General features: G+C 43.9%; 1 protein-coding gene across 1 annotated transcript in view; it reads right to left on the minus strand.

Annotated features, from left to right (window-relative positions):
- The window catches only part of piwil2 (piwi-like RNA-mediated gene silencing 2), a 57,289-nt gene that overhangs the window by 22,027 nt on the left and 9,158 nt on the right, over nt 1–26,104 (minus strand). Inside the window, exons 6-12 of the mRNA XM_080217270.1 lie at nt 23,245–23,325; nt 21,148–21,261; nt 19,390–19,578; nt 9,428–9,512; nt 8,397–8,486; nt 6,243–6,383; nt 2,755–2,868 (exon numbers count right to left, since the gene is read on the minus strand). Of these exons, the coding sequence (XP_080073396.1) occupies nt 2,755–2,868; nt 6,243–6,383; nt 8,397–8,486; nt 9,428–9,512; nt 19,390–19,578; nt 21,148–21,261; nt 23,245–23,325 (814 nt within the window). The remainder of the gene's footprint in view (nt 1–2,754; nt 2,869–6,242; nt 6,384–8,396; nt 8,487–9,427; nt 9,513–19,389; nt 19,579–21,147; nt 21,262–23,244; nt 23,326–26,104) is intronic.

A 26,104-nucleotide genomic window follows, 5' to 3' on the forward strand; every position in this document is an offset into this window, starting at 1 on the left:
AGCTCTTACAAACCCTTGAGTGGGTTGATTTTCAACAGGTATCCTGCCTATCAGTTACTTCATAAGCAACTTATCTGCACACTTATGCAGTACCTCAATGTCATGCCACCACCTTCTTTACTGAAAGGGTTACTAAAAACACCTAAGCTGCTATGAAAACAAAGGTTCACTTCTAAAAGTTTTCAGAGATAGCACCAAGGCCATTAGCCTGAGAAAATTCATTCTATCGGACATCTGGAACTGGAAAAAGGGAGTGATATCCACAAGTACAGGCACACACTGGAACAATGAAAACTTGTAACAATGATGGATTAGATTAGCCAGAGTCAGAGGTGTTCAGCATGGAAACAGGCCCTTCAGTCCAACATGCCACCTTTTTTTTTAAAAAACCCTTAAACTAATCTCCATTGTGTGCATTTGGCCCATATCCCTCAATACCCATGTTACCCATGTAACTATCTAAGTGCTTTTTAAAAGACAAAATTGTACTCGCCTCCACTACTACTTCTGGCAGCTTGTTCCAGACACTCACCACCCTCTGTGTGAAAAAACTGCACCTCTGGACACTTGTACATTTCTCCCCTCTCACTTTAAACTTATGCACTCTAGTTTTAGACTCCTGTACCTTTGGGAAAAGATATTGACTAACTAGCTGATCTATGCCCCTCATTATTTTACAGGTCTCTCTAAGATCACCCCTCAGCCTCCGATGCTCCAGAGAATAAAGTCCCAGTCTATCCAACCTCTCGTTATAACTCAATCCATCAAGTCCCAACAGCACCCTGGTAAATCTTTTGAGTTTAAGAATATCCTTTCTATAATAGGGTGACCAGAATTCCAAGTGTGGCCTTACCAAAGTCTTATACAACTTCAACAAGATATCCCAACTCTTGTATTCTATGTTCTGACCAATGAAACCAAGCATGCCGAATGCCTTCTTCACCACTCTGTCCACCTGTGACTCTACTTTCAAGGGGGTCTGAACATGTAATCCTGGATCTCTTTGTTCTTTAACTCTCTCCAACGCTCTATCATTAACTAAGTCCTGCCCTGGTTCAATCTACCAAAATGCATCACCTCGCATTCATCTAAATTAAACTCCTATCTGCCATTCGCCAGCCCACTGGCCCAATTGATCAAGATCCCGTTGCAATCCGAGATAACCTTCTTCACTGTCCACAATGCCACCAATCTTGGTGTCATCTGCAAAATTACTAACCATGTCTCCTAAATTCTCGTCCAAATCACTAATATTAATGACAAATAACAGTGGACCCAGCGCCAATTCCTGAGGCACATCGGTAGTCATAGGCCTCCAGTTTGAAAAACAACCCTCTACAACCACTCTCTGGCATCTGTCATCAAGCAAATTTTGTATCCATTTAGCTACCTTACCCCGGATCCCATCAGATTTAACCTTATGCAACAACCTACCACGCAGTATCTTGTCAAAGGCCCTGCTAAAGTCCATGTAGACAACATCAACTGCACTGCCTTCATCTACCTTCTTGGTTACCCTTTCGAAAAACTCACTCAGATTTATGAGACATGATTTTCCATTCCTAATCAGTCCTTGTGTATCTAAATGCTATCTCTGAAAATACCTTCCACCAACTTAGCCATCACAGTTGAGGCTCACTGGCCTGTAGCTCTCAGGCTTTCCCCTGCAGCCCTTTTTAAGCAAAGACACAATATTTGCCACCCTCCAATCTTCAGGCACCTCACTTGTGACTGTCGGTGATTCAAATATCTCTGCTAGGGGACCCGCAATTTCCTCCCTAGCCTCCCACAGTGTCCTGTGATACACTTCATCAGGTCCCAGGGAATTATCTACCTTGATGCACTTTAAGACTTCCAGCACCATCTCCTGTGTAAGATGTACACTCCTTATGATAAGCCTTCATGCTGATTGGATATTTTGAGTGTAAGGTGATTATTTTTAATATATGAATGATGTAACCTTAATCAATAGCTGAGTGGATCGCGAGAACTCCTACACTGTCATTTGTATATGATAATTATTTGCAATCAAATTTCAAACTATAATTGCTTATGTATTTCTGAATTCTGCACTCTGGCTAGTTACAGACTGTAACCTGTGGCTCAACAGGGTCTAAGCTATAGAGCATGACTAAAATAGCTGTTTAAGAGAACTCCATGACTTGGTCTGGTTACTTTTAAGGGTCAAGTTGTGATCAAGTTAAAGGTTGATATCAAAGCCTGCCACAGTGGGGAGGTGATGGCCGAGTGGTATTACCACTGGACCCAATCAAGAAACTCAGCAAACGTTCTGGGAATTCAGGTTCAAATGCTGCCATGGCAGATGGTGGAATCTGAATTCAATGAAAAATATCTGGAAGAATGAATCCACTGATTACCATGTAGCCATTGTCAACTGTTGGAAAAACCCATCTGGTTCACTAATGTTCTTTAGGGAAGGAAATCTGTCGTCCTTGCCCGGTCTGGCCTACATGTGACTCCAGAACCACAGCAATATGGCTGACTCTGAACTGCCCTTCAAGGCCAGCTCGGGATGTGCAATACGCCCATGATCCTTGAATGAATTTTAAAAAGTGCATAAATGCCAATAAAGACCGTAGGGTTTAGCTTGTTGTAATTTCCAGGTTCTAATTTCTGGATGATTCATCACTGAATCAAATACATCAATAAACCCCAGCTTACATGTGCTATGAAAGAAACAAGAATTTCAATCACGTGTACCAGCCAGCTGCATTTGATCTCCACAGGGCTTACCGCTGATATCACTTTCTCTCGCACAACATCTCTGGACCAGTTAACATCAGTTCCACTCGGAAATGACTTGTATCGCACAATGATCTTCTCAGGAGGCAAGATTCTTCCCTCCAGCTGTCAGAGGATTCAGCCAAGAGGGAGAAGCAGTCAATTTAACATACAAGTGAATTATTCAGTCTGATTTGCTATCTGAAGGTACACTTTCTTTAGTGATGGTGTGTAACTAACTGCTGGTTCCTTTTCCATTCACTTTTCTCTGTCCCAATTTAAAAATAAAGTTAGAGTCCCTTTTCTTCTTGTGTTCTTTTGTCACGAAGTGTGTCAGATGCATCTCAGAAGGTGGCAAGCACATCTCTGGGCCATGTGGTGGGTCTGATGCTTCAGGGTCAGTATTGAGCGAGTGTTTACCATCAGAGGTGCTGTCTTCTCAAAATGACAAGTTCAACCAAGGCCCCACCTGACCTCCCAGATGGATGTTATTTTCAGTTAACCCTGGACTTCTGATCAATTTTTAAGGGCCATTTGTCAATTGCTGTTTCTGGGATCCAACAGGGAGCAAACTGCCACATTTTCTGCACTAACAGTGACTACTTTACTGCCGTGAAGTGCTCTGGGAATTCCTATAGTTGTGCAAAGAAATGTATAAGGGTCTTTCTTTCTTGAATCTCTCTATAACATGCACCAAGAAAGGCAAGTTGTTGCCTGATTCCACCAAGGCAAGCCTGACACTGACAGTGCATGGTAATGATGGCTGACTCAGTATTCCCCAGGTTCCCCTGTGGGAAGACGCCAAACTCATCCCATGGCGAATCCACACCTAACTGCTTTGTGGTATAACAAGATGGAACTGCGCAGTGCTGCATGAGTACCTCAGGAATTGGGCTTTCCTTCTCTACCTGGGGATATACCCAGCCTGCAATACTGCAGCATGGTGACATTTCCCTCTCACCCAGAGCTCTTCGACTGGGGCAGCATGATGGTTGGCATTGCTGCTTCAGTGCCAGGGACCCAGGTTCAATTCCCAGCTTGGGTCACTGTCTGTTTGCACCATCTCCCCGTATCTGCATGGGTTTCCTCCGGATGCTCCGGTTTCCTCCCACAGTCTGAAAGATATGCTGGTTAGGGTGCATTGACCCAAACAAGGGCTGCACTGTGGCCACCAGGGGAATTTCACAGTAACCGCCTTGCAATGTTAATTTAAGCCTTCCTTGTGACTAATAAATACTTTAAACTTTTAAGTCAGAGGGGAGTATGATAGGATGAGGGTGGAATTGACTAATGTGGACTGGGAGCACAGACTAATTGGTAGGACAGCTGAGGAACAGTGGAGGATTTTTAAGGAGATTTTTCTCAGTACTCAGTGAAAATGTATTCTGCTGATAAAGAAGGAATGTAAGAAAAAGGATAACCAGATGTGGATAACTAAGGAAATAAAGGAGAGTATTAAATTAAAAACCAATGCATACAGAGTGGCCAAAACTAGTGGGGAATTAGAAAATTGGGCAAGGTTAAAAAAACAAAGAACTACTAAGAAAGCAATAAAGGAAGGAAAGATAGTTTATGAAACTAAACTAGCACAAAATTTAAAAACTGATAGCAAAAGTTTTTACAAATATATAAAAAGGAAAAGTGTGGCAAAAGTAAACATTGGACCCTTAGAAGATGAGAAGGTGGATTTAATAATGGGAAATGAGGAAATGGCTGAGGCCTTCAACAAGTTTTTTTGTGTCGGTTTTCACAGTAGAGGACACAAATAGCTGACGGAAAATTGACAGTCGTGGGACTGTAGGGGGTGAGGACCTTAAAACGATTAGTATTATTGAAGAGTTAGTGCTTGGTTGGCTAATGGGACTAAAAGTAGATAAGTCCCCGGGCCCAGATGGAATGCATCCCAGGGTACTAAAAGAAATAGCGGAAGTAATAGCAGATATGTTAGTCATAATTTATCAAAATTAGCTGGACTCTGGGGAGGTGCCAGCTGATTAGCTGTTTTCCAATGTGACGCCACTGTTGAAAAAAAATGGAGGTAGACAAAAGGCAGGTAACTACAGGCTGGTTCGCTTAACGTCTGTAGTTGGAAAATGCTGGAATCCATCCTTAAAGATGAAATAGCAAGACACCTGGGAAAGAATGGTGCAATCAAGCAGACGCAGCATGGATTCATGAAGGGAAAGTCATGTTTGACAAGTTTACCGGATTTTTATGAAGATGTAACGTGTGCGGTTGACAGAGGGGAACCGGTGGATGTGGTGTTTTTAGATTTCCAGAAGGCGTTCGATAAGGTGCCTCACAAAAGGTTGCTGCAAAAGATTAAGGTACACAGAGTTGGGGGTAAAGTGTTAGCGTGGATTGAGGATTTGCTATCTAACAGGAAGCAGAGAGTTGGAATAAATGGATGCTTTTCCGGTTGGCAGTTGGTGACTAGTGGTGTGCTGCAGGAATCAGTACTGGGGCCTCAACTGTTTACCATATACATAGACGATCTGGAGGAGGGGGCTGAGTGTAGGGTAACAAAGTTTGCTGATGACACAAAGATGAGTGGGAAAGCGAATTGCATGGAGGATGCAGAAAGTCTGCAGGGAGATTTGGATAGGCTGAGTGAGTGGGCGAGGATCTGGCAGATGGAGTATAACGTTGGCCAGTGTGAGGTTATCCACTTTGGAAGGAATAATCCTAAAATGGACTATTATTTAAATGGTGAAAAATTACAACATGCTACTGTGCAGAGGAACCTGGGGGTCCTTATGCATGAATCGCAAAAACTCAGTCTGCAGGTGCAGCAGATGATCAAGGCAAATGGTTCGTTGGCCTTTGTCACGAGGGGGATGGAGTATAAAAGCAGGTACGTCTTGCTGCAATTGTACGAGGGAGGCTGCAACTAGAGTAGTGTGCGCAATTTTGGTCCCCTCATTTGCGAAAGGGTATATTGGCTTTGGAGGGAGTGCAGAGAAGGTTCACCAGGTTGATAGCTGAGACGAGGGGGTTGGCTTAAGAGGAGAGATTGAGTCAATTGGGCTTGTACTCATTGGAGTTTAGAAGGCTGAGGGGAGATCTTATAGAGACATATAAGATAATGAACGGGCTAGACAGGGTAGAGGCAGAGAGATTCTTTCCACTTAGAAAGGAAACAACAACTCAAGGGCACAGCCTCAAAATAAGAGGGAGTCAATTTGAGGAGGAACTTCTTCTCTCAGACAGTAGTGAATCTTCGGAATTCTCTGCCCATTGAAGCAGTGGAGGTGACCTCCGTGAATGTGTTTAAGTCACAGGTAGATAGATTTCTGATCAATAAGTGAATTCAGGGTTATGGGGAGCAGGCAGGGAAGTGGAACTGAACCACTATCACATCAGCCATGCCATGAACTTATTGAATGGTGGGAAGGCTCGAGGGGCGAGATGGCCTACCCCTGCTCCTATTTCTTATGTTCTTATGTCCTTAAAACAGATTGGGAAGCTGCTTTCCTACAAGGGAAAGTACAGGTACGCACCTTATAAATATCATCTTCTATGACCAGCCCCCAGTGTGCCAGATCCTCCTGAATTGCGGCATTTTTCTTGAGGTTATTCAGTAGTTTTCCTAAAGCCTTGTGCTGCTGCTCCGGAGTTAGGTTAACCTGCACAGCCAGGTCCTACAAACTCAAACAAAATCCAGAATCATAACCAACAATAGAAACATAACTATATATTTTGACCATTGTCGGCCAAGCCTCCAAGAAAAAATTATCGTGGATTTACATCCCACTCAAGGACTTAAAATCATGGCTGATGCTCTACAGTGCAGGACAAAGGGTGTGTGTCGCACTGCCACAAGTGCTATTTGGTTGAGACATTAAGTGAGAAAACTGTCAACCCTGTAAACCTGAAATATACAAACAAAGGATCTCCTGCAGTACTCCAATTTGGTGGGTGCTCTGACATCCAACAGAAAACCTCCTATCTAGTTTGTTTCAGAGTGCAGAATCTCCTCACCATAGGCTCGAACAAATTAGGGCAGTTTCCTTCCCAAAAGGGATTTTATAGCAATTCCACAGCTTGGCAGTTATAGGAACATAGGAGGAGATGGCCATTTGGCCCTTTTAGCCAACTTGACCATTCAATAAGATCTTGGCTAATCTGGCTGTGGTCTCAAGGGCACCTTCTTGCCACAGACTCCTTCTGCCTATTTTCAGATAAATTCAATGATGAAATCTGAATTACTTTTTGACACACAGAATTCCAAAGACTAACCACCATTTGAGAAAGAATTTGTTCATTTCCAATCTTCAATGGAGACCTCTTATTCTTGAACTGTGTCCCCTAGCTCTTGTCCCTCCCAACAATAGGAAGCACCCTTAAGGTATCCACCCTATCAAGTCCCCCCAGGATCTTAAATCTTCAATGAGATGACCTCACATTTGTTCAAACTCCAATAGGTAAACACAGACTTACTCACTCGGGGCAGGAGGAGGCCACTTAGCCCTTCAAGCCTACTCCTTCATTCAATAAGATGATGGCTGTTCTCATTTTCACCTCGATTACACATTGCTGCCTACTCTGATTCCTTTCACCCCCTTGTTAATCAAGATTTCATTTAGCTCTGCCTTAAAAATATTCAAATACTCCAGCGCCTTCTAAGGAACAAAACCCTTCAGAGAATTAAGTTTTCCCTCTGTTTTAAATAGAGGTTGGCTCTCAATTGCCCTCAGGCAACTTGGGATGGGCAATAAATATTGGCCAGAGTGACACCCATCTCCAATGAATGAATGAAAAAAAAAGCAACGCAACAGAGCCAAACATTTTCTCACAAGAGGAAACATTGGGGCGGCATAGTGGCATGGTCCCTCGTTCTCGTTTCACCCCCCCAGTGGAAACAATTCCCCTGCTTCTATCTTATCTACTCCATTCATAATCTGACATCTTTCTATAAGATTTCCTTTCATTCTTCTGATTTCCAATGAGTATAGCCCCAGTCTCCTCAGTCTTTCCTCTTAAGCCAACTCTCCCAACTCCAGAATCAACCTAGCCAATCTCCTCTGTGTCCCCTCCAGTGCCAGTATAACTTTTCTCAAGTAAGGAGACCAAAATTGTACACAGTACTCCACGTGTGGCCTTACCAGCACCTTATACAGCTGCAACATAACCTCACTGTTTTTAAACTCCATCCCTCCAGCAATGAAGGACAGAATTCTATTTGCCTTCTTAATTACCTGCGGCACCTGCAAACCAACTCCTTGCAATTCCTGCACAAGGACACCCAGGTCCCTCTGCACAGCAGCATGCTGCATTTTTTTACCATTTAAATTGTCGCCCATTTTGCTGTTATTCCCATAAATCATTTTATTCAATTAATTGTTACGATCTGAAATACATTTGCTTCAAAGTGTTGCGGTAGTAGATTCAATAGCAACTTTGTAAAGGGAACCCGATGTGTTGTTGTATTGGAAAAAAATTGATAAGGAAAGAGACTCATTGAATAGTTCTTTCAAAAAACTAGTATGGAATAACTGGCTGAATGGCCTCCTCATTCTATGAAGAAGCAGCTTCCATATCACTGCAAACTAGACTTTGCTACCTGCCGACAATACTGAGTGATAGTAGTTAGACAGCATTTCCTCAGGACGATGAAAGGACACTGAAAGGACATCAGTCGAACTGCTACTTGCCCTCATTGCTCGTGTATCCTTCCTCATCTGATTTGGTATCCCAGTCATAAAAGACAGCTCGGGCACGAGAAGGATCTCGCTGTGGATAAGCTGTGGATAAAAATGAGTGAAGGCTGAATTTATGAGTGAAGGCAGCATTCGTCTTGAGATTAGCCTCTACTTCTACAGTTACAATCAGCACTGTGCACATTAGCAAATGTACGATAGCCATTCATAAAACACAGACATAACTCATATACATGTCATGCAACATGCTTCAGGAAGGATATCAAACCTTGGAAAGGGATAAATGGAGTTTAATAGAATAATTCCAGGGATAAGGAATTAATAGAAAACTAAAAGAAGCTGGCATTAACCTCTTCTGCTCTTGGGGGAAAGTGATGGCCCAGTGGTATTGTTGCCAGACTATTATTCCAGAAGCTCAGCTCATGTTCTGAGGGTTTGAATCCCACCTTGGCAGGTAGTGGAATTTGAATTTGATAAAAAATATCTGGAATTAAGAATTTACTGATGACCACGAAACCATTGTTGATTGTCGGAAAAACCCATCTGGTTCACTAATGTCCTTTAGGGAAGGAAATCTGCCGTCCTTACCCAGTCTGATATACGTGACTCCATGGCCACAGCAATGTGGTTGACTCAACTGCCCTCAAGCAACTAGGGATGGGTAGTAAATGCTCGCCAGTCAGTGACACCCATGGCCCACGAATGAAAGACAATAAAAGAACATGGGGAAATTTAATCGCGACAGTTCAAATCATAAATGATTTTCAAAGGAGAATAAGGAGAAACTGTTTCCAGTTGCAGAAGGTTTTGTAGCCAAACACAGACTGAAGGTATTTGCCAGTAGTGACATTTTTGTTGCACGGTGGGTTGCGATGACTTGGAACGCAGTTCCTGAAAACTAGACTCAGTAATAACTTTCAAAAATGAATTGCTCAGTGCCTGAAGCTGGCAAACCTTCCAGGGCAATTTGAAAAGCACAGTAAAGTGTGGCTAACTGGATAGCTCTCTATGATTCTATCTTGTACCTGTCCCTGTGGTCCATACTTCTGCTTTGGTCGATATACGAGGAGAGGCTGGTTCAAGTCCTGAATGGTAATCCCATAGCTTTTGCTGCAATTGTAAATTCAACATGGTCAATGACAGCACCTTAATCCCACTGAAATGACGAATCGTTTCATCACAGGCTAACTTCATGGAACCCATCCTTAATCTCTCCAACTCTGTTCAGTGCAGGACTTGTTGAATTTTCAAATACAGCAGAAACATTGAACAGTACAGTACAGAAAGCTGCATCTTAACGCTGCACCAAATACACACACAAATCATGAACTTGTTCTCCCCCTCTTATCTTGATTAAACATCAGTACATACTAAAAAATGCTCCCATCATCCCTTGAGAGTTTTCAAACATATCTCTTATTCCACTGTTTCTCCTGTAATCATCCTGGACATTACACACACACAGGGGCAGGATTGCATGCTCTGTCTCTTACACACACACACACACACACACACACACACACACACACACACACACGGGGGCAGGATTGCATGATCTCTCTCTTACACAGACACAGGCAGGATTGCATGCTGTAATACACACACATGGGCAGGATTGCATGCTCGCTGTCATACACACATGGGCAGGATTGCATGCTCTCTCTGACACACACACACACACAGGCAGGATTGCAAGCTCTCTGACACACACACACGGGCAGGATTGCATGACTGGGCATACACCGAGATATTTCATCTAATCTGTTGCATTAGGGTAAGATGACTTGCTCACTATTACACATGGGAAAAATGGTTCACTGACTGTACATTAATGCAAAATTGTCTAAGTAAATAAACAAGGTTAGACAGAAATAGCACAGATGGTAGCATCATGAAGGCAACATGTGGGAATTTGTGCAACAAACTTCAACGTCACACAATGATATCTTGGATAAGCGTTTGCAGCTTGAGCAAGAGTTGCTGGAGTTAGAGTTACAAATGGGGAGCAGAGTTAACAGGACACTTTGTTCCAGGAGGTAGTCACAAACCTGAGGACAAGTACAACTTCAGAGTTAGTCAATGGTCAGGCACAGGAGGTTGTGGCTGTGAGTTAGAATCCAGAAGGTAGTGTTAGAGACGTTGACTGTGGCCAAGGTGCAAGTTGTTTGCAATCTGTGAGCATGAGAAAGATTGCAAGGTGGGTGAGCCAACTGACTGTGACACATTGTTCAAGGAGAGTGAAAAGAGAATTGGTAGACAGGGGCAGTATAGTCAGGGTGATAGGCACTGTATTCTGTCACAGCCACCAGAAACTTCATACCCCATCTGCTCACAAGGTTGTCCCCTTGGGGCTGCAGCTGAACTTGGTGCAAAAATGGAATCATTTGTTGTGGTCCATGTAGGAACCAATAAGAGCTTGAAGAGCCAAAGTCCAAATGAAAATGCAGAACAAAGGTGATCATATCTGGATTGTGACCTGACCCACATCCCAATTAGCACTGGGTCAAACAGATGAACTCAACGTTTGGATTAAAGACGAATGTGACATAGGGTTTTGATTCATGGGACACTGACATCAGAGCCCAGGAAAGTCCCCTGGGATGGGCTTCACAAACTGGGATGGGACCAGAATCTGAACTGTGAATATGGCTTTAATAAATAGGAAGTTGTCATGAGGGTTCAGTTGAAGGGAAAGCGACCAATCCAAAGATAAAAGGCAATGCAACTGAACAGCATAGATATGTGGTTAAAATTAAGCAGAGTAGGACAGGAAGAGGCCCAAGTAATTCTGCATGAGCTAACAAGGTCAAACAAGCAATAGCTGTTGATAGAAGGAAATTGAAGGATTTTTATGTGCAATTGTCAAGTATCCACAGTAAAACAGTAACTCATGACAAATACAGATAAATGGTTTAGATCCCATTACTAGATACAGATGACTAAAGCTGGGCTAGATATATTCCAGGATGCACAATGTTCAAAATGTCAGAGAAAATGGCAAATGAGGAAGGAGAGTTCTGATTCTGAAAGATGACACAAGGACATCAGTGACAAGGATCTTGGTTCAGAAGATTATTAAGTAGATTCAGTCTCACTGGAGATTAAGAGCAACAGTGAGAAAGTGCTGGTAGGAATAATTTACAAGTCCTTCAATAGGGGCTGAGCATGAAACAAGGAATTATTAGACTGTGTAACAAAGGCCATGTCATAGTTGTGAGGAATTCCAATCTTTAAGTAGACTGGTCGAGGCCAATTGTTTAGGGTGGTCCAGATGAATTTTAGAATGTTTTCCTGACAGTTACCTGGAGCAACACATTGTGGAACCAACTTGGTATAAGGTGGTCTAGGTTCTGGCATTGTGTAACAAGGCAGGGTTAACTTGTCACACAGCAGTTAAAGGCCCATTAGGAAATAGTGATCATAATACAATCAAGTTCATGCAGTATTCTCTCCAATCGCAAAGAAAAACATTATACAAAGCCAATTATATGGTTTAAGGCGAGAATTACCCAAGATTGATCAGATAGACAGACTAAAATGACTGCAAATTAACAGTGGGAACCACGTCAGGAAACAAGTCCAAAACACAGCAATACTGTGGCTAAGCTTAAAATTAAACTAAGAGACAGAGTTGCGAAAAATAGTCACAAGCCTGTTGTAGTAACCAAAGGGCCACCAAAAGTTGCTAAAAAGGGAATAAAAATAGAATGGAGAGCCAGGTATATAAACAACAGATTATAAAACTTCAATAAGTAGATGAAAAGGGATTGAGCAGCAAAACTAAATGTCGTTCCCTTAGAATCAGAGGCAGGGGAAATTATTTTGGGGAACGAGGAAATGACAGAAACGGAACTAGGATTTTGTGTCTGCCTTCATGGCAGAAATAAACAATAACTGGTGATAACTTGGCCCAAAGAGGTAGTCAAAGGTGTTATGATAGTCAATTTATTTATAAAGATATGAAAATACAGTACAACATGAAAACTGAACTGGAAGCTGAGAGTTACACAGGTCCCTTGGGTAAAACTAGACCCTTGAAAGCCAGCATTATTCACGCCTGTTCATACCTGCTTAAGTACATACACAAATAGGAAGATGGTTTCTGTAACACTCCTAACACTTCTCTCCCCTTACTGTTAATCAGTCCTCGAGAACAAAACGGAGTTCATGTTTCAACTACAGGTCAGTCTTTCTGGAGCTTTGCAACGACATTGTGTTCTGTGCAGTACCACTGGTGACACAGCGGACACTGGAGCAGATTGTTTCAATGGAGCTGGTCTTGCAGGTGCAGGATTAGACCGAGTATCTGTCAATGAACGTCCCTCATCCTCTCCGGGAGTAGATTCCACTGGAAATCATTGTTCAACAGGAACCACTTCCTGTCCAATATCTACAGCATTTCCACCATGTTATCCAGAGCTCCAAATGTTTCTCCTCAGCATGCAAGTCATGTCTCTCCTCCTGCTTTACTCGTCTCCTTCTCACTCACACTTTGACAAGTGGACCCAGGTGAGACTTGAATTTCCGTCCCATCAGTAATTGGGCTCAAGAGAGTCCTGTTCTTGTCTGTAGCGTGATACGATACTGGAAATTTCAAAGGTTTGCAAATTATCAGCTGCCATTCTCCTCAATTCTTCCTTCAATGTCTCAGTGATTCACTCTGCCAAACCATTGAAAAGACGCAGTAGCACAAGGGGCATTCCATTCCTTTGCAGAAATTCTTTGGACGGCACGGTAGCACCGCTGCTTCACAGCTCCAGGAACCTGGGTTCGATTCCCGGCTTGGGTCACTGTCTGTGTGGAGTGTGCACATTCTCCTTGTGTCTGCGTGGGTTTCCTCCGGGTGCTCCGGTTTCCTCCCACAGTCCAAAGATGCGCGGGTTAGGTTGATTGGCCGTGCTTAAAAGGCCCCTTCGTGTCCTGAGATGTGTAGATTAGAGAGATTAGTGGGTAAACTATGTAGGGATACGGGAGTGGGGCCTGGGTGGGATTGTGATCGGTGTACACTCGATGGGCCAAATGGCCTCTTTCTGTACTGTAGGGTTTTTATGATTTCTCGGAACATATCACATTGTACCATCAGAAACATGAGAATCTGGTAAAGCACGAGTTGCAGAAACTTGCCGTAACCTCTCTTTGGTAACGAGAGCTGCAACGTTTATCTCGATGTGTATTTTTAACCACTGAGAATGCATGTCCATAATGACTGGAAACACATGACCTATAACAGGCTCTGCAAAATCCAGACCATGGACAATCAGGCCACTTTCACAATGTTGTGTGCAGGTGCCATCACTTGATTCAGTTGATGCACAGAACCCAATTCCACCTTGTTCTCTGAGACCTGACCCATATTAGGCCACCAAACATTCAACTGGCTAAACTTTCAAGATTTCTGAACAACCACTCTGGACCCCCAAGGATATAACCATCCTCTGCACTCAGCTGATCTTCCTGCTTTGCGCACGGTCTCGATGTATTACCCCCTGCAATCATGGGTCATCCCTACGTAAGGCATCTCTTCAGCTGATATCGAACAGGGATCTGGTCCGTCCACTGCCCAACTGTCCAGCATTCATTGGACAACGCACCAGTCTCTCAAGCAAGAAAACTGTCTCTGGAGGAACCACTGCCTTGGCATGTCTGGAAAAGGGAAAGGAGCCAATACACTTGTGTTTGCATTGCTCTTCCCTGCCCTACACACAATGTTATACTGGTAAGAGGATAGTGAGAGCCCAGTGCTGTATTCTCACCATGCCCACGGGAGGGATGCATGTGCTACACTTCGGGCTCAGCCTGCCTCTGAACATCGCCAACACTTGATCCAGGTTACTGGGTCTTCCATGTGATCAGAATGTTGTCCCAGTGAACTGCTGCATGAGGGATTCCTGCAACAGAAAGTGTCCATTATCCTCTCAAAACTCTCAGGACTGGAGGAAATCTCAAAAAACAGACAGCTGTATCTGAGTGTTGACTGTGGCACACTGTTTTTTTGCACTCCTAACTGGTCAGCAGTGTCACAACATTAGGTTAAAGTCCGACACATTTATTTGGTATCATGAGCTTTCCTCTAAATAAAGATGCTGGTAGGAGTGGCTCATGTCAAGTTTTGAGAACATCTTGCCTCCTGCAAGGGTTGAAAATTGATCTTCCATCCATGACACTAGCTAAGCGTCCAGTCTGGAGGTCGAATGAATGGGAAGTTTGCAATACGTATATGGTACATGTGCATCGTGCTGCCGCTTTTAAGAATTGGAACAATTGCAGCTCCCCAGCGTGAGAACTCAACGGGCTCAAATGATTCCAAGGCTCTGCTGTCACTACAACTTCTCTTCCATGTTTCCTTTCATGGGGCACAACACTTTCCTGGGCTTGAAAAAGTGAGGAGAACTCTGAGGATTGACAAACAACTCAACTGGAGTGCCATACAAGGTACCCAGTTCCTCTGAAAACCTCTATTTGTGAATTCTCTGTCAATTGTATATTATACTGGTCAGAGGATAGTGTGAAAGCCCAGTGCTGTACCTCATTCGAGCTCCAGACTTACCTCACTCCAGTTCAATGAAATTTTACTGAGCCTGTCATACTCAAGTAAATTTGGCCCTTCCCCTTTTCCCACCAGGAGCCACGCTCTTGGTTTCCTTGCTTTGGTATGCAATGTTCACCTCAAATACTCCAAGTAGTAGTCCAACCTCTGCTCCAGTGGAGCAGAGCGTAACAGAGTATAAAATTAACTTTACTCGGGGATCTGCAGAGAGCGGTTGGAGGAGGGAGCTGAGTGTAACTGAGTCTAAAACTAACTAACAGGCAAAGGTGATTGGCAGTTGCAGGTAATATTTGCATAGGTGCAGTCACTGTGACCAGTGGTGGTTTGTGGAGGAGCTGCTTTGAAGGGACAGTTAAACCCCAAACACTACTTCAGTGTTTTCCTCTCTACCTCCACCTGTAACCAAAAGAAAAGTCGTGGGAGGCCCACAAGCAAGGGAAAGGTGAGTTCAGGTTCTTTTACCCATATGAGGGCAGAACGGCAGCTGGGGCAGTGGTATGCTCCTCCTGCCAGATGTGGGAAATTAGGGAGCAATCTCGTCTCCCTGACAACTTTGTCTGCAGGAAATGTGTCCAGCTGCAGCTCCTCACAGACCGCATTGTTCGCTTAGAGCAGCAGATGGATGCACTGTGGAGCATACAGGAGGCAGACAGTCTGACAGACACTCGTTACAGAAACGTCGTCACAGCACAGGTTCAGACACGTGGATGGGTGACTGCCAGGAGAAACAGGCAGGTGGTGTAGGAGTCTCCTGTGCTTATTCCCCTTTCAAATAGGGATACTGTTGAGGGGGATAGCCTGTCAGGGGGAGATACAGCAGTAGCCAGGTCTGTGACACTGCAGCTGGTTCTGCTGTGGGCAAGGGTCGGGCAAAGAGCAAGCGAACAGGAGTAATAGGGGACTCGCCAGTTAGAGTCACAGACTGGTGTTTCTGTGGCTGCAATCGAGACTCCAGGATGGTGTATTGCCTCCCTGGTGCCAGGGTCAAGGACATCTGAGAGATTGCAGGACATTCCTAAGGGGGAGGGAGAGCAGCCAGAGATTGTTGTACGTATTGCAACCAACGACATCGGTAGTAAAAGGGATGACGATCTGAAATGTGAATATGGAGAGTTAGGCAGAAGGCAAACATGCAGGATCTCAAAGGTACTAATTTCAGGACTACTACTGGTACCATGTGATAGTGAGAGTAGGAATAGAGGATTAGGCAGATGGATACTGGCTTGAGTGCTGGGGCAGGACGCAGGGATTTGATCTGTTCAAGAGGGATGAGCTACAGTTGAACTGGAAGGGGACTAACATCCTAGCAGGGGCATCTGCTAGTGTCACTTGATGAGTTTAAATTAGTTGTGTGTGGGGGTGGTGGTGGTGGAGTGGTTTCCAAACCAGTAGGGAGACAAGAGTAATTTGAGGACAGCATGGAAGTTAAAGAGAGCACATTAATTAGTAAAGACAGCTTCAGTAATCCTAGTACCACACAGATCACACCAAAGCAAGACTGAGAGCAAGAGAATCCACATTAAACTGCATTTACTTCAATGCAAGAGGCCTGACGGGCAACGCAGATGAACTCAGGGCATTGATGGGTATATGGGACTGGGATATTATCGCTATTTCCGGAACATGGCTAAGGGAGGGACGGGACCAACAGCTTAATGTTCCAGGGTACAGATGCAACAGCAAAGATAGAACAGGTGGAAGGAGGGGGAGTTGCCCTTTTGATTAGGGAAAGCATCACAGCTGGACCAAGAGGGGATATATCCAAGAGTTCAGTCACTGAGACTATATGGGTAGAACTGAGAAATAAGAAAGCGAAAATCACTTTGATAGGGTTGTACTAGAGACCCCCAAATAGTCAGTGAGAAATTGAGAGCAAATACCTAAGGAGATTATAGATAGCTCCTAAAAAAAAAGGGTGGTAATAGTTGCAGATTTTAATTTTCCCAACATTGACTGGAACAGTCACAGTATTAGAGGGTTGGACGGAGACAAATTTGTTGAGGAGGAATTCCTCATGCAATATGTGGATGGCCCGACTAGAGAGGGGGCAAAACTTGACCTCCTCTTGGGAAATAAGGAAGGGCAGGTGACAGAAGTGTTCGGAATCACTTTGGGGCCAGTGACCATAATTGTATTAGTTTTAAGATAACTATGTAGAATGATGGATTTGTTCCCGGGTCGCCCGTCCCAACTCATTTTTTATTGTCTTTCCCGACTCAGTGAACACGGCCCAGGGACGGCAATCTGGGCCTCTGTCTGCCCCACAGGTCAGTGCACCAGGAATGACACATTATTCAGGAAAAAGTGCATTATCTGACATTTAGGTGTAAAGATTTGCATTCTAATCAGTAATCTCTAAACTGTCTGTGCTTTATATGCTCCGTGCGAGGCCAGAACTCTCCATTCACCTGACGAAGAGGGAGTCCCCTCGAAAGCTTGTGAGTTTACTAACAAATCAATCAGTTGGACTAAAACCTGGTGTTGTCAGACTTTTTACTGTGTTTACCCCAGTCCAACGCCGGCACATCCACATCATGGTCTGAGCTTTCCAGGTTATGTGTAGCTGACTGAGGTTTTTGAATTTCAATTTCCCTGATCAGCTTTCCAATTGCTCTGAGAACTCCTGCATTTTAGTGATCCTCTCTGTTGCAATGGTGAGAAACAGCATCCATTAATTTGCAATGATTCACATCGTGTCCCTCCACACCGGAAACATTTCACTCTTCCACCTTTTTGCTTGCAGCCCTTTTCTTTGCTTGATGTGCTGTACTTGCCTGTACACCACCAATGATTTTTTGAATATCTTTTGTAATGCAGGCAATCATTTCCATGCCCTGAGAAATTTCTAGAGCCTTCTTGAATGCAGTGTGGCTTCTCCCAACAAATGACATTGAACACTGTCTCCAATAATGCTGCAGACTATTCTGACCTGGAGAACATCCTCCAAAACTGCACCAAACTCTCCATGTTCAGACAGCTGGCTTACTTCAGCAATAAAGTGAGCTACAGACTGTCCAGTTTTAGGAAAATGATTCTGGAACTTGAACGGCTGCACATTCGCTGAGGGTTTCGGATTGTGGTGATTCTCAAAGAGTGTAGCTAAATCAGCAAATGAAATGTTCCCCAGGTTCGGTAGTGTTGCTAAATTCTTCACTAGCTAAGTCTTTGTCCCAGAAGAACTGAACACTTTTTAGCCACATTGCAATTCCATTTGCCAAGAAGTGTTCCAACCTTTCCACACATTCAGTCCTGTTCTGTTCCATAAACTCACTGATGGCCCAGGACATAGTTATGGCACTAACCCATTTTTCAGTGGTAAACTCTCTAACCCCATTGATCAGAATCCTCAAGCGTCACTCACATTACAACCTAGTTCCTCACTGTGCAAATCTGTGTGTCACCATGCTAAAACTCAACTTGTCCTATCATTTTGCCATCACCACAAAGATGTGGTAACTTGGTCACAGAAAGGAAGCCCAGCATGTTGTGATATTCAATCTTCCTTACTTACAAAAATATTGAAATAAAATACAGTATGGGTTCAGTTCTGGAGGCAATGAATTACACACCTCCCTCGCGGTGAGGTTAAACTTGCGAAAGCCCACGCTACTATGACATCACTCACGCATGCTCATACCCACTGAAAATTTCAGTATATACATTCAAATCGGAAGATGTTTACCGTGATACTTCAATAATAGTGCAGAAAATAAAGGTAATTAGTATCAGAGGAAAAGCTCAAGGGACTGAAATCTAAACAATTCCCAGGACCTGATGGCTGATACTCCTGAATTTGAAAAGAAAGAGTTGCAGAGAGTGTGAACATGATGGCTATATTTTTCAAAAATTCCCTAGATTTTGTAACGGTCTCTGATGACTGGTAGTTAGAAAAATGTGCCACTGCTATTCAAGAAAGGAGAGAAAACAGGGAACTCCACGCCAGCTTGATATCTGTCATCAGGAAAGTGCCAGGAATCCATCATTAAGGCTGCCTTAATAATACACTTTGTAAAACATTTGTGCAAGTAAACATGGTTTACCAAAGGGAAATCATATTTAGCAAATTTAGAGATTTTTGAGGATATAATTAGGAAATAAGTGGGAAGTAGAACATGTTAGACACTTGGATTTCCAAAAGACACTTGATAAGGTGCCACATAAAACGTTAGTACTTCAGGATGAGGGCTCACACAACTGGTGATCTACCAACATGGGTAGAAGATAGGCTAATGGACAAGGAGGAAAAAGTGGGCACAAATAATCCAATCTCAGGTTGGCAGGTTGTGACAGGTGGAGTGCAGTTAAGGATCAGTGCTGGGGCATCAGCTATTTACAAGTTCAACCCAAAATCAGCAAAGATTGCACTGAACGGAGGAGAGGGCCTGACAGATTGTGTGGTCTGCTCCTCGTAGACTGTCACTCCTGATCTTTCAAACTGACCTGTAATAGTCACTAAAGGTAATCTCTCTGCCATCTGCCATCTGAAAGTAGCTTGTTGGAGCCTTGTCCCAGTCTATGTCATCGATGCGGTAGGTACGATTGTTATACTTGGTCATGATGATGCTGCCCACCAGCTGTTTTGTACACTCATCCTGGAAATTCTCATTGCTCCTCTGGTATATAGCCTGCCTGGAAAGGAAGGCAATACGTGGGTTAGCGTGAACAGCATGAAACAGATCGCAAGAGCATGGAACTCACCATGGGGAGTATTTCAGCTAAGTAACACAGGTGTACTTTTCGGAAAGCTCAATAAATACATGGAGCAGAAAGGAATGGAAGGACATGCTCTGACAAAGGGTCATCTGGACTTGAAAACCAGCTTTTTTCACTCCTTACAGATGCTGCCAGACCTGCTGAGATTTTTCAGCATCGTTTTAGTTTCAGATTCCAGCATCCGCAATAATTTGCTTTTATAGAAGGACATGCTGATAGGGTGAGATCAGACTTGTTGGGAGTATTAACACCAGTGTGAATCCATTGATTGAAAAGACCTGTTTCTATGTTGGATTTGTTATCCAGACAAGAAAGAACTCCATGTATTGCACAGAGTTTGGAGCAGATTCTCAGCAAGATAGTGGTGGTGAAGGTGGGTTGCTGTGGGGTTGCAATAAATGGGATTGCGCAAATTGAGAAACCTCACTATGTTCTACCACACCTTTCGTGAAAGATGTTCCCAAATTTTACCCCTCAACGACTTTTCTGTTGGTTCTTCTTTCGGGAATATCATTCCTTTTGCTACCTGAGCAAAAATTTTTTTAACATTTTGAAAATATTCCCCAGATCACCCGTTAATATTCCATAGTCAAATGAACACCAAGCAACTTGACCTCATGTGTCAACCCTTGAAGAATCGCTGGATTCAAAGCTCAAACCAGAGTCAATGGAAAAGGGAAGAAATCCTAAGCCATTGACTTGTGTGAAATCTTCTCCCCTCACCTGCTCTGTGGCTTGAATGATGCCCACCTGCTTCCAGAGGGCTTGTCAAAAATCAAATTCTTAAAGCAGGGCAATTCACCTCAAGTGAACCTTGGCTGGAAGGCTTGGAATATTGTGCTGAGTAACTCACCACCTGACTCCCAAAGCCTGCCCACGATCTACAAGGCACAAGTCAGGAGCGTGATGGAATACTCCCCACATGCTCCAACAACACTCAAGAACAAAGGACAAAGCAGCCTGCTTGTTTGGCACCATACCTACAAACATTCAACCCCTCCACCATCGACGCTCTGTAGCAGCAGTGTGGACTATCGACAAGATGCAATTCACAAAAGGTCCTTCGACAGCACTTTCCAAACCCACGATAATTTCCATTTAGAAGGACAAGGGTAGCAGAAAAATGGGAACACCGCCACCTGCAAGTTCCCCTCCAAGCCACTCACCATCCAGGCTTGGAAATATATCGCCATTCCTTTGCAGTCACTGGGTCAAAATCATGGAATTCCCTCCCTAACAGCATTGTGGGTCAATTCACAGAACACAGACTGCAGCAGTTCAAGGCGGCACCTCACGACCACCTTCTCAAAGGCAACTCGGGATGGGCAATAAATGCTGACCAGCCAGTGACACCCATGTCCCACAATTGAATACGAGTGAATAAAAAAACTAACAAGAATGGACTACTGGATTAGGACATCATAAACCAAGATGGTGACAGCAACAAATTATTTTAAACATTCACAAACACAGCATAATACTCACATAACATCAATGACAGAGTCATTGCGGATAACTTTGTGGGATACACCAATGAGTAACATCAATCCACCATCTGTCCTTCGAATGCTTGCTGAGTATCCTGGCCATATCTGCAGCCTGCACAACAGAAACTTCCCTTAGACACAAAGGAACAACTCAGAAGCAAAAGCAGCCAAGAAGCCCACATTGATTGTCTATTGCTGCTTATTCCATAAAACGCCACAAAGGATATTGCGAACAATAAAAGATTGTGGTTAGGGGATAGCATATTGGCATGGTGGCAATGTAAGCATTCATGTTAAGAAGCCTAGAATACAAGAGCAGGGGTTTAACACTGATATTGTATAAGGCTCAGGTCAGACTCCATTTGGAATATTGAGAGAAGTTTTGGGCCCCAGATTTAAGCAAAGATGTGCTGGCCTTGGAAAGGGTCCAGAGGAGCTTCACAAGAATGATCCCTGGAATGAAGAGCCTGTCGTATGAGGAATGGTCGAGGACTCTGGGTCTGCACTTGGTGTTTAGAAGGATGGGGGCGGGGGGGGGGGGGGGGGGGGGAATCTTATTGAAACTTACAGGATACTGAGAGGCCTGGATAGAGTGGACATGGAGAGGATGTTTCCACTAGTAGGAAAAACAAGAACCAGAGGGCACAACCCCAGGATTAAGGGACGAACCTTTAAAACAGAGAGGAGAAGGAATTTGTTCAGCCAGAGAGTGGTGACTCTGTGGAACTCTTTGCCACAGAAGGCTGTGGAAGCGAGGTCATTGAGTGTCTTTAAGACAGAGATCGTTCTTGATTAATAAAAGATCAGGGGCTATGGGGAAAAGGCATGAGAATGGGGATGAGACAAACATCAGCCATGATGAATGGCAGAGCAGACTTGATGGGCTGAGTGGCCTAATTCTGCTCCATGTTTTATGGATAGAAGATTGACAGAAAACCAAGGAAAATGACCCATTTATGATGACTAAGTGCTGGCTCAGCTGAGAAAAGCAGCTTGTAGCTCTTCTGTCGCCCTTGGTTTTTCCTCACCATATTGTCCAGCACAGAAGAGAAAAAAAAGCTGGAGGCAAGTCTCATGGTTCTAGAGTGTGGGGCCTGAGAAACTGACACGCCCTTCCCCAATGCATGTGAAAATCCATCACAGTTGCCTTTACCTCATTCACATTTTAAAAAAATTGTCCTAAACCTCACCAACGTGGGGGAAATCCCAATGATGGGGACAATACAGTGAGCTAACCCTAACCCAACTTGCAGGTGCAGCAGGTGGTCAGGAAGGCGAATGGGATGCTGGCTTTCATCGCGAGGGGGATTGAATATTCAAGTAGGGAGGTCTTGCTGCGGCTGTATAGGGCGTTGGTGAGGCCGCAGCTGCAGTACTATGTGCAGTTTTGGGCGCTGTACTTGCGCAAGGATATTTTAGCCTTGGAGGGAGTGCAGAGGAGGTTTACTAGACTGATTCTGGAGTTGAGGGGGTTGAGCTATGAGGAGAGGCTGAATAGATTAGGCTTGTACTCGTTAGAGTTTAGAAGAATGAGGGGAGATCTCATTGAGACGTATAAGATGATGAATGGGATGGATAGGATAGAGGTGGAGAGACTCTTCCCGCTCAGAAAGGACAGTAGGACTAGGGGGCACAGCCTCAAGATAAAGGGGGGGCAGTTTAGAACGGAGTTGAGGAGGAACTTCTTCACTCAAAGGGTGGTGAATCTCTGGAATTCTCTGCCCGTTGAAGTGGTGGAGGCTGCCTCGCTAAATATTTTTAAGACGCGGGTTGATGGGTTTTTGATGAGAGAGGGGATTAAGGGTTATGGGGAGAGGGCGGGAATGTGGAACTGAGCCACGGCAGATCAGCCATGATCTTATTGAATGGCGGGGCAGGCTCGAAGGGCTAGTTGGCCTACTCCTGCTCCTATTTCTTATGTTCTTATGTTGATGCATTTAAATGCTCAGGAAGGTAGGGAACCTCGTTATGCCAATTGGGGTGGGGGCAGGGGTAATCACACTGCGAGCTCATGCCAGCGGGAATCTTGCTTTTGGCTTCTCCTGGAGTTTTGCACTGTGATGATCCCAGCCAATGAATCATAGATCACACTCACCTATATTGTGGGAGCACAATTGCATTTGTTGGGTCATAAAAATTCCGTCCAACCAATTTTAATTCCAAAATCCTCATAGCTCTGCACAAAGAAAAACAGCACATTCAACACAACACCATTAACACGAACAAAATGTTCCCATGTGACAGAATTCTCAGACAGACTTCAGATCAAAGTGTCAGATCAGTTAGATTGCTCACTATATCAAGTGAAACAGACTTATTGAAAATCACGGAAACACAGCATGGTCATGCACGATCTATATGTTATTCTATTCTTTGCCTTCCCTTGGCTCTTGACTGTACTTGCAAAGCCTCTGCTGCATGGTAAATCACTCTCATATTTCTCAAGTTCCAGGCTGTAGCAATAATCCTGCAAACTTCATTCCCTGGTCACAAAACTTATCTATGGTTCAATTGTTCACTTTTTGAACACGAAGCAAAGGGTGCAAGTTCTGAATGAGGGCTGGGAGAGGCAACACAATCACGAGAGATGTGCCCAGATTGAGGGACGAGAAGGGGGGTTAAAAATCAAGAGTTCATAGATTCTATCTGTGATAGTTTCCTTGTTTGCAATGGAACCTACGAGGCAGCAAGCTATCCTAGATCTGGTCCTGTGTAATGATACGGGAATAATTAACGATCTTACAGTTAGGGATCCTCTTGGAAGAAACGATCACAGTCTGGTTAAATTTAAAATACAGATGGAGCGCGACAAGGTAAAATCCAAAACCAGCGTCTTGTGCTTAAACAAAGGTGATTACAAAACGAGGAAGGCTGGGAGCAAAAACTTTACGGTGGGACAATTGAGGAACAGTGGAGGGCTTTCAAAGCGATTTTTCAGTGCTCAACATAAAAATATAGCAGTGATAAGGAAGGACAGTAGAAAAAGAGATCAGCAGCTATGGATATCTAAGGAAATAAAAGGACGGTATCAAATTGAAAGAAAATGTATATAAAATGGCAAAGGTTAGTGGGAAACTAGAGGGTTGGAGAATCTTAAAAGGTCAAGAGAAAATCCCAAAAGAAGCCATAAAGAAAAGTAAGATGGATTATGAGAGTAAACTAGCTTAGAATATAACAACAGATAGCAAAAGTTTCTACAAATATGTAAAACGAAAAAGAGCGGCTAAACTAAACATTGGTCCTTTAGAGGATGAGAAGGGGGATGTAATAACTGGAAATGAGAAAATGGCTGAGGTATTGAACAGGTATTGTGTGTCAATCTTCACAGTGGAAGACACAAATAACATGCCAAAAATTGATGACAGGAAGGCTATGCAGGTGAGAACCTAGAAACTATCACGAAAGGAGATCGTGTTGGGCAAGCTAATAGAGCTAAAGGTAGACAAGTCTCCTGGTCGTGATGGAATGCATCCCAGGGTATTAGAAGAGATGGCGGGAGAAAGAGCAAATGCACTCGTGGTAATTTACCAACATTCACTGGATTCTAGGGTGGTTCCTGCAGATTAGAAAATAGCAAGTGTGATGCCACTGTCTAAAGAGGAGATAGACAATAGGCAGGTAACTATAGGCTGGTTACCTTAACTTCTGTAGTAGGGAGAATGCTTGAATCTATCATCAAGGATGAACTAGCAAGACATCTGGATATAAATTGGCCCATTGGGAAGACACAGCATGGGTTCATGAAAGGCAGGTCATATTTGACTAATCTGGTGGAACTCTTTGAGAACATTACATGTGCAGTGGACAATGGGGAACCTGTGGATGTGGTGTATCTGGGTTTCCAGAAGGCATTTGACAAGGTGCCGCACCAAAGACTGGTACATAAGATAAAGGTGCACAGTGTCACAGATAATGTATTGGCATGGATATAGAGGACTGGTTAACTAACAGAAAGCAAAGAGTGGGGTTAAATGGGTGTTTTTCTGGTTGGCAATCAGTGAGTAGTGGTGTGCCTCAGGGATCAGTATTGGAATCGTAATTGTTTACCATTTACATAAATGATTTGGAGTTGGGGACCAAGTGTAATGTGCCAAAATTAGCAGATGACACAAAGATGAATGGCAGAGCAAAGTGTGCAGAGGATGCTCAAAGTCTGCAAAGGGATATAGATAGTCTAAGCGAGTGGGTGAGGGTCTGGCAGATGGAGTACAATGTTGCACCATGTTGATAATTGTGAGGTCATCCATTTTGGTAGGAGGAACAGCAAAATGGACTGCTATTTCAATAGGAAAAAACTGCAGCGCACGGTGTGCAGAGGGACCTGGGTGTCCTTGTACAGAAATCTCAAGGAGTTGATTTGCAGGTGCAGCAGGTAATTAAGAAGGCAAATGGAATCTAAAAACCGTGAGGTTATGTTGCAGCTGTGTAAGGTGCTGTTGAGGCCATGCCTGGAGTCCCGTGGACATTTTTGGTCTCCTTACTTGAGGAAGAATATATTGGCACCATATTTTGGAACAGTAAAGGAATTAAGGCATGAGTGTGCAGTTAAGTGGAGCTGAGTCCACAAAAAGATCGGCCACCACGTTACTGAATGGCAGAACAGGCTCAAGGGGCCAGATGGCCTACTCCTAGTTCTTATGTTCTAAGAGATACGAGCCATGATCAAGAGTTGGGAGGATGAGTGCGAGTCAAGGGGTACAAACCCAAACTGAGGGTCATGGCAGTGATACAAGTCAAGAACACAGGCCCCGATTGAGTGTAGCAGGGCGAAAGGCTCAACTGCTTCTCTCGAATGCAACTGACTCCACGCCTGCTCAAAACAAGCTGTAATGGGGAGATGCTGGCATTAGACTGGGGTAGGTACAGTCAGAAGTCTCACAATACCAGGTTAAAGACCAACAGGTTTATTTGCTATCATCAGTCTTCAGAGCATTGCTTCTTCATCAGGTGAGCAG

This window comes from Carcharhinus amblyrhynchos, chromosome 34 (assembly GCF_965287045.1).
Source record: "Carcharhinus amblyrhynchos chromosome 34, sCarAmb.v2.hapA, whole genome shotgun sequence".
Classification (NCBI taxonomy): domain Eukaryota; kingdom Metazoa; phylum Chordata; class Chondrichthyes; order Carcharhiniformes; family Carcharhinidae; genus Carcharhinus; species Carcharhinus amblyrhynchos.